General features: G+C 55.3%; 2 protein-coding genes across 2 annotated transcripts in view; one reads left to right on the top strand and one right to left on the bottom strand.

Moving 5' to 3' along the window:
* Positions 1 to 9,953, top strand: part of PKMYT1 (protein kinase, membrane associated tyrosine/threonine 1) — a 13,711-nt gene extending 3,758 nt beyond the window's left edge. The window contains exons 2-8 of the mRNA XM_008050627.2: positions 5,558 to 5,925; positions 7,013 to 7,506; positions 8,158 to 8,264; positions 8,395 to 8,567; positions 8,657 to 8,811; positions 9,537 to 9,614; positions 9,710 to 9,953. Coding sequence (XP_008048818.1) covers positions 5,575 to 5,925; positions 7,013 to 7,506; positions 8,158 to 8,264; positions 8,395 to 8,567; positions 8,657 to 8,811; positions 9,537 to 9,614; positions 9,710 to 9,821 — 1,470 coding nt within the window. The 5' untranslated portion in view covers positions 5,558 to 5,574 and the 3' untranslated portion in view covers positions 9,822 to 9,953. The remainder of the gene's footprint in view (positions 1 to 5,557; positions 5,926 to 7,012; positions 7,507 to 8,157; positions 8,265 to 8,394; positions 8,568 to 8,656; positions 8,812 to 9,536; positions 9,615 to 9,709) is intronic.
* A 524-nt stretch (positions 9,954 to 10,477) lies between these two features.
* Positions 10,478 to 11,662, bottom strand: PAQR4 (progestin and adipoQ receptor family member 4). The gene is made up of 2 exons (XM_008050629.2): positions 11,323 to 11,662; positions 10,478 to 11,193 (listed from the first exon to the last, which is right to left on the bottom strand). Exons 1-2 carry the CDS (start codon positions 11,507 to 11,509, stop codon positions 10,760 to 10,762), a joined length of 621 nt encoding a protein of 206 aa, XP_008048820.1. The 5' UTR covers positions 11,510 to 11,662; the 3' UTR covers positions 10,478 to 10,759.
* Positions 11,663 to 12,257: the final 595 nt, after the last annotated feature.

The following is a 12,257-nucleotide window of genomic DNA, read 5'->3' as shown; positions in this document are numbered from 1 at the left end:
ACATGTTGTTTTATACAATTGCTTTTCATCAGTTAAGAGAAGAAAGAAATATGTATTTATACTGTCTTTTGTCATTACCTAATTACCTTTACTGGTATTCTTTGTTTTTTCATTTGGGTTGGAATTACTGTTTGGGGTCACATGCTTTCAGCTTGAAGAACTTCCCCTTAGTATTTTTTGTAAGGCATGTCTGCTAGAAATTAATTCTTTCTGGGTTTTGGTGGTGGTGGTTGTTTTTTGAGTCAGAGTCTCACTGTCACCCAGGCTGGAGCACAGTGCCACACTTGGCCACTGCAGCCTCGACCTGCTGAGCTCGGGCTATCTTTCTGCCTCAGTCTTCCAAGTAGCTGGAACCACAGGCGAGTGCTACCATGCCCAATTAATTTTTTGATTTATTGTAGAGATGAGGTCTCACCATGTTGCCCAGGCTAGTGTCAAACTCCTGGGCTCAGGCAATCCTCTTACCTCCGTGTATTGGGATTATAGGCATGAGCCACAGCACCTGTTGGGTTTTGGTGGTGGTGGTGGTGGTGGTTGTTGGTGGTGGTGGGTTTGTTTGCTTGTTTGTTTAAAATTTTTAAAATTTATTTTTTATTTTATCTCAAAAATATAGGGTATAATTCAGGGTTAGGTATATGAATGTTCATTATGCAGGTACTCTTGTTGATGAGGTATGCCCCTCCCTCCCTTGGCATTTAAAAAAAATTTTAACGCATTTTATTTTAAAGCAATCTACATGATATTTTTAAAAATTAAAAACAATGCCTTCATTCCAAATAAATCATGGTCAAAATAAACAAAGGGGGATGGCATCAGTCCCGTTGCCCTGAGTAGGCCAAAGTAACTGACAAAGTTTTGAGCTCATGTTTTCACCAATAAAGAACTAGCAGTTTCTTAAATCAGCAAAGATGTGGTGGATTTTTTTTTTTTTTTTTTTTAGTTGGAGTCTCTGTTGCCCAGGCTGGAGTGCAGTGGCACACTCATGGTCACTGCAGCCTCGACCTGCTGGGCTCAGAGGATCCTTCCACTTTAGCCTTCCAAGTTGCTGGAACTACAGGTATGTGCCACAACGCCTGGCTAATTTTTTGATTAATTGTAGAGATGATGCCTTACCATGTTGCTCAGGCTGGTCTTGAACCCCTGAGCTCAGGTAATCCTCTCACCTCCACCTCCCAAAGTGCTGGGATTACAGGTGTGAGCCACTGCACCCAGCTATTTTTTTAAAAATTTGTTGTAGGGATGAGGTCTTGCAAAGTTGCCCAGGCTAATCTCAAACCCCTGGGCTCAGGTAATCCTCTTACTTCAGCCACCCAAAGTGCTGAGATTATAGGTGTGAGCCACCACACCTGTCCAATTATTATTATTATTGTTATTGTTATTTTTATTATCATTATTATTGAGTTGGAGTCTCGCTCTGTCACCCAGGCTGGAGTGCAGTGACACTCACAGCCACCTCAGTGTCAACCTGCTGGGCTCGCAATCCTTCTGCCTTAGCCTTCCAAGGAGCCAGAACTACAGGCGCACACTACCGTGCCCAACTAATTTTTGATTTATTGTGAAGATGAGGTCTCGCCAAGTTGTCTGGGCTGGTCTCGAACTCATGACTCAGGTAATCCACTCACCTCAGCCTCCCAAAGTGCTGGGATTACAGACTGAGCCACTGAGCCCAACCATTCTTTATTATTTTTAAAGACAGAATCTTGTTGTCACCCAGGCCGGAGTGCAGTGGTGCAATCATACCTCACTGCGTCTAAAACTCCTGGGCTCAAGTGATCCTCCTGCCTCAGCCTTTCCAGTAGCTGGGACTATAGGCATGCATCACTACATTTTTAATTTTTGGTAGAGTTGCCCAGACTGGTTTTGAACTTCTGGCCTGAAGTGATCCTCCTGCTTCAGCCTCCTAAAAGTGTTGGAATTACAGGTGTGAGCCACCACACCCCGCTTCTTTCTGTTTTTGTATATGTAGGAATGTCTTTACATTTAAAAAAATAGTTTTGCTGGAAATAGTATTCTTGGTTGACATTATTTTCTCCAGGTCTTTGAATTTGTCATCCTGCTGCCTTCTGGATTCCATTGTTTCTGATGAGAAGTTAGCCATCAGTCTTACTGGGGAAACTTGTAAGAAAGTGATGAGTCTTTTTTCCCTTGCTGTGTTCAAGATTATCTCCATGTTTTTGGTTTTCAACCATTTTTTTTTGAGTTGGAGTCTCACTCTTTGTTGCCCAGGCTGGAGTGCAGTGGCACGATCACAGCCACCCCAGCCTCGACCTCCTTGGCTTAGGCGGTCCTTCCGCCTAAGACTTCCAAGCAGCTAGAACTATAGATGCACACCACCACGCCCGGCTAGTTTTTTCTGTATGTGTGATTTATTGTAGAGACAAGGTCTCATCAAGTTGCCCAGACTGGTCTCAAACCCCCGGGGCTCAGGCAATCCTTTCGCCTCGGCCTCCCAAAGTACTGGGATGACAGGCTGAGCCACTGTGCCAGGCCTTCAACCACTTTTAATACAACGTGGCTATCTGTGGGTTTCTGCATTCATCCTACTTGGAGTTTGTTGAGCTTAATGTGTGGATTAATGTGTTAATTTTAAAAATCTAATTTTGGAAGTTTTCAGCTATTTTATTTTTTTATTACAGTAGTGTTCAAATAGTTTTTGGGTTACATGGTTGCACTGTATAGTGGCAAAGACGCCTGATCTTTCAGTGTCCCCACCACTCCCACTTGTGCATACTGTACCCAGTGGTGATTTTTCAGCCCTCCACCCCCTCCCCCTCCCCTTCAGCTATTTCTTCAAACATTTTCTGCTCCTTCTGTCCTCTTTTTGAGGTACCATTATACATACATTGGTGCACTCAGTGGTGTGTGGTTTACATTTCTCTGAGGTTCTGTTCTTGTTTCTTTATTCTTTTTTTGTCTCTGTTCTTCAGATTATATAATCTCTATTGATGTTTCCTCAAGTTCACTTACGTCTTCAGCTCAAATTTACCGTGAACCCTTCTAGTGAATTTTTAAAATTTCAATTACTGTACTTTTCAACTCCACAATTTCCATTTGGTTATTTTTATAATTTTTGTCTCTATTAAATTATGTATCATGTTCTTACTGTATCTTTCTTTACTTCTTTAAGCGTAGTTTATTTTAATTCTTTGAACAAACTATAATGACTGCTTTGAAGTGTTCGTTAAATTTGGCACAGGGGTCTTCTCACAGACAGTTTCTGTTGCTTGTTTTTTTGTTTTTTTCCTGTATATAGGTCACACTCTTGCGTGTCTTTGCACATCTTGCAGTGTTTTTCTGGTGAAAACTGGTCATTTTAAGTATTATGCTGTAGCAACTGTGCATACTGGTTCTCTGCCCTCCTCTGTGGCTTGTGACTGTTTGCTTATTTATTTGTTTGGTGCCTGGCTGGACTATTGTAGTGAAAGCCTATTTCCTCTGCACTGTGAAGCCTCTGATGTCACTCTTCTGAGAGTACATACAGTCTTAGGCACGTACACATCTACAACAGTGGTTTTAGGAGAATTCCCTTTGACTGTTTTTTCCCTGATCATACCCTCCTGCTAAGTTCCCCTGCATGCTGGCTGGTTGCTGTTTTTGACAATACCATAGGGCATAAATTGCACCACACACTGATCCCATTAAATTTATTTTTTTTTTTTTTTTTGAGTTGGAGTCTCACTCTGTCGCCCAGACTGGAGTGCAGTGGGTCGCTCCCGGCCACCACAACCTCGACCTGCTGGGCTCCAGCGATCCTTCCGCCTCAGTCTTCCAAGTAGCTGGAACTACAGGTGCGCACTACCAGGCCCAGCTAATTTTTTGATGTATTGTAGAGATGAGGTCTCGCCAAGTTGCCCAGGCGGGTTTCAAACCCGCGGGCTCAGGCCATCCACTCACCTCAGCCTCCCAAAGCGCGGGATGACAGGCTGAGCCACCGAGCCCGGCTAAATTTGGGCTTCTTTAACACTGAAGCTTTTGCGGTTTGTTCTGGCTGCAGTAAAGCTCTTGCTGGATATCCCTTTCCCTGATTCTCTCTGGCAAACTAGCTGGCCTTTGGTTTACCTTGTTCTAATGCAGGTACCAGCCTCTTCCTAACTGCTCATCACCAAAACTTTCACTGATTTTGACAGTGCCTCTAGGCTGGAATTTCCCTACCCTGTTGCAAATAAGGTCAGTTTTCTTGGTGAAGAGCTTCAGAGCCGCTTTATGACCTACCTCTGTCCCTGGGCAGAATAAAACCTCTGAGCCATATCACAGAGCTGGGGCAGAACAACGGCGGCCTCTGATTGAACTGCTCCCTTAGAGCAAGTCGCCGGCTGGTCTTGGTTTGCTTCTCTCACGCTTCCGTTGGAGCTGAGCTTGGGCGACTAGGGCTCTGCGTCTGGCCTGAGGTCAAGCTTCTGTCTGTGAGTGGGGCGGTGGAAAAAGGGAGCCCTGGTCTGCCCCAGACAGCTGGAAATTCAACCTCTGCCATGTGGAGCAAGAAGGGGTGAGAAGTGCTGAGAGCCCGGCCTTCCTGGGCAGATGCCTAACCCTTGACGGGGAGCTGAGGGAGAGGGAACTCATCCTCTTGGCCACACCTGTCCTCAATGCTAGGTGGGTAGGGGCTGCTGGAAGGAAGGAGTGTCGGCTCAGGTGCCAACATGCTCCGTTTTCTCATCAAGATGTGATTTTCTTCTAGAAAAGTTTCTTTGTTTGCCAGGTACCCTTAGTGTCATGTCCAGGAACTTTAAGCCTGGAGTGTAGTGGCATGCTCATGGCCACTACAGCCTCGATCTGCTGGGCTCAGGTGATCCTTCCACCTCAGCCTTCCAAGTAACTGGGGCTACAGGTGTGAGCCACCACGCCCAGCTAATTTTTTGACTTATTGTAGAGATGAGGTCTTGCCAAGTTGCCCAGGCTGGTCTCAAGCCCGTGGGCTTAGGCAGTCCTTTCACCTCCACCTCCAAAGCACCCAGCATATGTCCAGAGACTTTAAATGTCTGCTTTTGAATAATTTTCATCTTTACCTCTTATGCCTGTTACGCTGGGGAGAGGGTTCATGGAAGCTCCTCTCACTGCCATTTCAGAAGTGAAGCTCCACTAAATGAGCTTTGGCACCACAACTGTGAAAAAGAAACTTCTGGGATTGAGGCTTTTTTGCTTTGGAATTGGATACAAGGGATAGCGGGCCTGTGTGAATATTTCCGCCTCATGGACCAGAAAGAGGCTGCATAGTTCAGGGTCTGACAGCTGGTTGTGATGAGGCAGGGAGGCACACACAGGCGGTCTGACTCCAGAAGCCACCTTGGTCTTAACCTCTTACTGGCCCGTGTCATGTCATTCTCGAGAACAGGAGTCCCGTGGTTTCCATTTTATACTTCTATCTCCAAAATACAGACCTCCAGTAAGCAGTGTGTGTGTGTCTGTCCTCAGCCTTTTCCTGGTCGGTGTGTGTTGCCCCCTGGCCTGCATGTCTAAAGCAGAGCAAGCGTGCTGCGTAGACATGCTCTCCTCCACGGGCTCTCTGGGGCCACAGGGCCAGGCGGTGAATGGACACAGCCTCTGTCTCTGTCCCCAGGGCCTCCTGCGCCGGCCATGCCTGTGCCCACGGAGGGCAGCCCACCGCCCCTGAGCGGCACCCCCGTCCCCGTGCCAGCCTACTTCCGCCACGCAGAACCCGGCTTCTCCCTCAAGAGGCCCGGGAGGCTCAGCCGGAGCCTTCCACCCCGGCCTCCTGTCAAGGGCAGCATCCCCATCAGCCGCCTCTTCCCTCCTCGGACCCCAGGCTGGCACCAGTTGCAACCCCGGAGGGTGTCGTTCCGGGGCGAGGCCTCAGAGACCCTGCAGAGCCATGGGTATGACCCAAGCCGGCCAGAATCCTTCTTTCAGCAGAGTTTCCAGAGGCTCAACCGCCTGGGCCATGGCTCCTATGGAGAGGTCTTCAAGGTAAGTGGGCATGACTTCCCAGGCCTCTCTGAGGGTCCTCCCTTGCCGCCATCGCCTTCCCTGGATGGAGCAGCATCCTGGCAGCCCGCCTCTCCTGGGCTCACAGGCCCTTCCGTGTTTGGCTTGGCTGCTCTCATCCCCCCCTGCAGGCTCCTCTGAGGCCTACCTCCTGCACACCGGCCCCTTGTCCAGAACCTGGCACGCCCTATGGCAGCCCCCACTGCCGTTTCTTCCTGCCCTGGCGCCAGCTGTGCTGGAGTCCTTGGCAAGGCCTCGGCCCCCTGAGCCAGCCCTGAGTGCAGTACCCACCCCGCCTGCCTGGGCTGGCAGGCTCTGAGGCTACCCCCTGCCTGCCGCCTTGTTTTTCTTAAAATATAGTTTCCAGTCATTTATGGTTTCTTTAAAATGGTGATTTTTCTTTGCACAAGTCCTATATGAAGATCATTTTGTTCAAAAATACAAACAACATAGGTTCCTGAGTTGGGCGTGGTGGCTCATGCCTATCATCCTAGCACTGATTGCCTAAGTCCGGGGGTTCAAGACCAGCCTGGGCAACTTGGTGAGACCGCATCTCTATAATAAATCAAAAAATAAGTCAGGCGTGGTGGCATGTACCTGTAGTCCCAGATACTTGGAAGGCTGAGGCAGAAGGATCGCCAGAGCCAGGAGGTCAAGGCTGTGGTGGCTGTGAGCCACTGCACTCCAGCCTGGGCAACAGAATGAGTCTCTGACACAAAAAAAAAACAAAACAAGGCCCCCTGAATCAGCTCTTCTTCCCAGAGGAAACCACTCAGACCCGGTAGCATGTATCACCTGTTCTGTAGCCCCTGCTCCACTCAACAGCACGTCCCGGACTTCTGGGCCAGTGCTCGCAGGGCTGCCCGTCTCCATTGCAAAGCCTCCAGTGACCCAGGCCCGGGACTGGAGCTTTGTCCAGTTCTGCTATTACAGCAGGGGGCTGAGACAGATGCCAGCCATGCCACCCTCTACATGTGTGAAACCTTCGCCGAACCTGCGGGTTTATTTCCCCAAGTGAGTGTGCCACTCATGGCACACCCCCACCCTGTGGTTGCCACCTCCCTTCCAGGTGCGCTCCAAAGAAGATGGCCGGTTCTATGCGGTCAAGCGCTCCATGTCGCCCTACCGGGGCCCCAAGGACCGGGCCCGCAAGCTGGCGGAGGTAGGCGGCCACGAGAAGGTGGGGCAGCACCCGCGCTGCGTGCAGCTGGAGCAGGCCTGGGAGGAGGGCGGTGTCCTGTACCTACAGACGGAGCTGTGCGGGCCCAGCCTGCAGCAGCACTGTGAGGCCCGGGGCGCCAGCTTGCCCGAGACCCAGGTCTGGAGCTACCTGCGGGACATCCTGCTTGCCCTGGCCCACCTGCACAGCCAGGGCCTGGTGCACCTCGATGTCAAGCCCGCCAACATCTTCTTGGGGCCCCGGGGTCGCTGCAAGCTGGGTGACTTTGGGCTGCTGGTGGAGCTGGGTACGGTGGGAGCTGGCGAGGCCCAGGAGGGAGACCCCCGCTACATGGCCCCTGAGCTGCTGCAGGGCTCCTACGGGACGGCGGCAGACGTGTTCAGGTAAGGCTTGGGCCAAGCAGGGCGGTGGTGGGCTGCAGGAGACCCTTCCTGGGGGTGATCAGCAGGAGATGGATTTCCTGGGAGGAAGCTCTGTCCGAACCCAGGATGCCTGGCCTCAGGCCCAGGAGATGCTGCCCCACCCTGCAGTCGAGGGGTCTCAAGTCAGGAGCCCTCTAGAGCTGCTGTGCACGGAGTAGCACACCTTCTCACAGCCCCACCGAGGAACAAGTGTGATTCCATTTACAGTGAGGTCAAGGGACTGGCCTTAAGCCCACGGCTAGCAGGTGGCACAGCTGGTACTGGACCTAGGCACTGGGTTCTAGGGTCCATGCTGGTAACCACTGTCCTAACCATCTGATTATTACGATAGTAACACTGACACTGCAGTAGCCAAGTGGCTGTCCAGCAGGTCCCTGGGAGGACCACCACAGTGATCCAAGGGCTGCCCTGGCTGTGGGGCCCATAATCCATGATATGTCCCCATCCTGCCTGGGTTCATCATCAGCCCTGCGGGACCTCCTGGAGCATACTCCCCCTCCCCAGCTGAGGGCAGCAGACAGCAGCCTTTCCCCCTTCCTCTACGGGGCAGCCCAGGACCGAGTCTGCATCCTGAGGCCAACCCTGCCGCTGTCCCCGTCCCATCCCTCCCAGTCTGGGGCTCACCATCCTGGAGGTGGCATGCAACATGGAGCTGCCCCACGGTGGGGAGGGCTGGCAGCAGCTGCGCCAGGGTTACCTGCCCCCTGAGTTCACTGCTGGTGAGTGGGGCTGTGGTGGGAGGGATGTGCTGCACAGGCTCCTGGGTAGGCGTGGCTGGTGGGGGGGGCACCCCGGGCTCAGGGGCCAGTCAGCATCCTGGGAGGTGATACAGCCCTGCCTCACGGGCAGGTCTGTCAGCTGAGCTGCGGTCAGTCCTTGTCATGATGCTGGAGCCGGACCCCAAGCTGCGGGCCACAGCCGAGTCCCTGCTGGCGCTGCCCATGCTCAGGCAGCCACGGCCCTGGAGTGTGCTGTGGTGCATGGCTGCTGAGGCCCTGAGTCGGGGGTGGGCTCTCTGGCAGGTAAGCTCCCAGTGGGACACACAGCCCCCCCTGCTTCCCCGTCCCAGGGTGTATCCGGCCTCCCAAAGCTCCTCTCCCTCTCCCCACAGGCCCTGCTCACTGTGCTGTGCTGGCTCTGGCACGGGCTGGCCCACCCTGCCAGCTGGCTGCAGCCCTCAGGCCCACCGGCCACCCCGCCTGGCTCACCCCCCCGCAGCCTCCTGGACAGCAGCCTCTCCAGCTGCTGGGATGACGACAGCCTAGGGTGAGTGAGCAGGATACGTGTAGGGTCGGGATGGAACAGCATTGCCTCCCCCGCCAACCTAGCCCCATCACACCCCCGGATGGGGAACCAGGACTGCTGGGGCATGGCTTAGGCTAGTGTGAAGGCGGCTCGGCATGTGTGTAGCACGGCATCATACTCAGGGCACCGACATGCCAGGGAGTGGCAGGAGGTGCAGCCCCCAGCCCAGTGGAGCTTGCCAGTGCCCAGGGTCAGGCGTAGTCCCCTTTCTGGGAGGAGGAAGCCTCTGGAGCCTGGTGAGCCCCTCTTGGGAGGAAGTTCCCAGTCTCCAGTGCCTGGTGGCCAAGTGACAGGCTGTAATTAGGAAACTCCTGCAGAAGAAAGCCACATGCCCAAGGCAGACAGCCCTCAGGAGGAACACTGCCGCTAATCCTTTCCTTGCAAAAATATCACCCCACCAATTGTCACCATAGCAGACACAAGGTGCCAGAAAAGCTCCGTTTACTAAAAGTTCACTTCAAATCCACCTCAGTAGAAGCCTATGAGTTCTGAAAAGGACAGAGGGATCCTCTGAGCGTGGCCAGGTGCAAGGATTTTGAAGGCTGTCCCAAGTGCTTCTTTCAAAATGCACCAAGTTTTATTGTCCCAATGGTGGCTCCCTGCCCCTGCATCAGACGGGAGCCTGCAGAAGGACAGCTGGCTGTGTCCTGCACTCCCCGACCTGTCTCTCTCCCCCCACCCTGCAGGCCTTCACTCTCCCCTGAGGCTCTCCTGGCCCAGGCTGTGGGGAGCACGTCCACCCCCCGGAGCAGGTCCATGACCAGGTGAGCAGGCCCCCGGTGTGGGCAGGTCCTGGCTCGGGTGGATGGGGCTGGCTTCCCGGTCCTGAATGTCATCCCGCTCTCTTCCCTCCTCCCAGGGCTGCCCTGGACCTGAGTGACATTGGCTTGCAGCCGCCTCAGGGCTCCTTCCCCTCCTTCGAGCCTCGCAATCTCCTCAGCCTGTTTGAGGACTCCCTGGACCCAGCCTGAGTCCAGGCTCTGCCTCTGCACTTTTAACCTTTTAGCCCACTTCTCTCCCATTCCTCTTGAAAGCTGGGGTCTCTCGGGAGCGCCCGTGGTCCCCTCTGCCTGGCGTGTCTAATAAAAGGTATTTGAATCTTGGGAGCACCAAGCTTGCTCTTAGGGCAGCACAGCCCTTCCTGTCCCTCTACTGACACTGCCCGAGGCCTTAGGCCCTGGGACGGGCCCCGAGGCTGAGCCCTGCTGCCCACTCCAGGGCCCCAGCCCAAGGCCAGCAGAACAGAGCCACACTGTGTGTGGAGTCCAGAGATTTCCTGAGTACGCATGTCCTGGCGGGCAGGCTGAGCCTTGGGAGCACGGCACTCAAGGTGGAGGGCGGGTGTGCAGCCCAGGGGTCCTGCGACCCGGCTGCTCAGCTCCATGTGCCAGTTGCCTGGAAGCAGCAGCAGCAGCAGCAGCCCTTGTGTCCTGCGGCCAACTGATGCAAGGAGGGCCAGTGCCCACTTGGCCCTGATGCTCCAATGCCTCACCCCACAGTATCTGGACAGTGGGGATCCAGCAGGTGAGCACCTGGCTGCCGGCGGGGGGTGGGGGCTGGTGGCCCATGAAGTTGGCAGGACTCCAACTGCCAGAGTGAGACTTGACTCCAGATCCCTCTGACCCAACCCTCACAGTGACAGGGTAAACAGGCCCAGAGGGAAAGGCTTCCTTCTAGCTGGCACAGTAAAACAGCAGCCAAGAGGGAGAAGGCAGGGAGGGCGACATGGAGCTCCATGGTGGGAGAAGAGTTTAGTCTATAGGGAAGAAATGACGAACAGACGAGGGCTTCCAGACGAGACTTCCCGGGCGCCGGCAACATCCAGGGAGCCGGCCCTGTTCAGCCCAGTGGGAGGAAAGCGGGTGGTGCTGGCCCTGGGAGGCTGTGGCAGGCCGGTGCGGCAGGTAGCTCAGTCCAGGGGACAGGCGTGGCGGGCAGTCCAGAGCAGGTCAGGCACGACGCCAGCGTGCAGCTGGAGGATGGAGCCCACACTGAGCAGGTGCATGATCTGGTGGGAGTTGCCCCAGTAGTCGAAGCGGCCGGGGCCCCAGCGCTCGGGCAGGCGGGCAACGTTCACCAGCCCCCCGAGCAGCGCCAGCGCATCCATGCGCAGGTAGCAGGGCAGGGAGCCTGGGGCCCCTGAGCCCAGCCCCGCTCCCCGGGCCCCAAACACCAGGAGCCGGGCACCAGCCTGCCAGCCAAAGGCTCGGAGCCGGGCACTGGTGGAGGGGGCTGTGAGGGCGCGCCAGCCGGCCACACCCGATAGCACAGTGTAGCCCACCAGGGCGGCTGGGCGCAGCCAGGGCCTGCAGGCCAGGGTACAGTGGATGATGGGCAGGGCCCCTGCAGAGGAGAGAGCAGGAGAGGCCACATCAGCCTGAGGGTCTGCCCTTCCCTGCCCAGGCTCACAGGTATCCCCAGCCTCCCCTTCCAGACTGTCCCCAGCTCCCATACCTCAGGGACCTGACTCACCCAGGGTGTTGACAAGGCAGACCCCACACATGTCCAGGGCGAGGAGCCGGGCATATACAGGGCTGCCCCCTTGGTGGCACATGAAGAGGTGATAAAGCACAGAGCCCGCAGGGGGTGCCAGGCAGGCCACACAGTGCGTGCCCCCCAGCCAGCCGTCCTTGCCCAGCTGGCCCCAGGGCATGGTCATCGGCACCAGCACCAGGAAGCCCAGCAGGGCCAGCCCTGGGGGAGGGAGACAGTTATCCACCAGTTTCAGAACGGAGGGCAAGTCACGTCCTCAAAGGAACCAGTCTAGCTACAACAGCGGAGGCAGGCTAGAGGCTTTCAGGAACCAGTTAATTATCACAGCTCATGACAGTTCTGGAAGGTAGAGACCATTATCCCCACCGTGCAGTGAGGAAACTGAGGCTTGGAGAGGCCAAGAAGCCTGTCCCGGTGAGCCCAGCAAGTAAGCAACGGGCAGAGGTCAGGGCCTGGGCCATCTGACTCCCACGCTGCTCTCGCTGGGGGGAGGGACCTGAGCCCCTGGCCTGGGTCACAGAAGGAGGCGTGACCTGCAGCTAAATCCTGACTGGGACACGGGAACGGTGACACCATCTGGCCTGCTAGCTTTCTCTTCCCACCGGAGTCCTCTCTCTCCGTGAGTGTCCAAACGGATACCTCGGGGCCTTTGTCTTCCAGAAAGAGGCGCGGCCAGGCAGGGAAGGAAGTCTAGACTGAGCAGAGGGGTGCTGAAAGGAGCTTGTCCCCTCTCCGCCCAGGAGCCCCACCGCTTCTCGCCGCCACTCGGGGGCACCTGGCGGCGCTAAAGCCTGGAAGGCTCCAGGCAGGGCCCGGCCAGCCCCGGGCCCCTCTCCCGGCGGGGGCAGTTCAAGGACGGGCAGGGCTGTGTCAGCAGAGCTCGGCGGGGCGCGGAGGAGGGGCCGGGCGCCGAA

The sequence above is a fragment of the Carlito syrichta genome, unplaced genomic scaffold (genome assembly GCF_000164805.1).
Source record: "Carlito syrichta isolate Samal-C Ts95f unplaced genomic scaffold, Tarsius_syrichta-2.0.1 Scaffold153564, whole genome shotgun sequence".
In the NCBI taxonomy this organism is placed as follows: Eukaryota; Metazoa; Chordata; class Mammalia; order Primates; family Tarsiidae; genus Carlito; species Carlito syrichta.
Note: the sequence above shows the minus strand (reverse complement) of the source record. Positions and strands in the feature narration are given on the sequence as shown.

Bases quoted from the DNA above. Each gene is read 5' to 3' on its own strand.
- PAQR4 (XM_008050629.2), bottom strand. From the start codon at position 11,509: ATGACCATGCCCTGGGGCCAGCTGGGCAAGGACGGCTGGCTGGGGGGC. The intron at 11,194-11,322 runs GTGAGTCAGGTC...TCTCCTCTGCAG, and splicing joins CTGCCTTGTCAACACCCTGG to GGGCCCTGCCCATCATCCAC.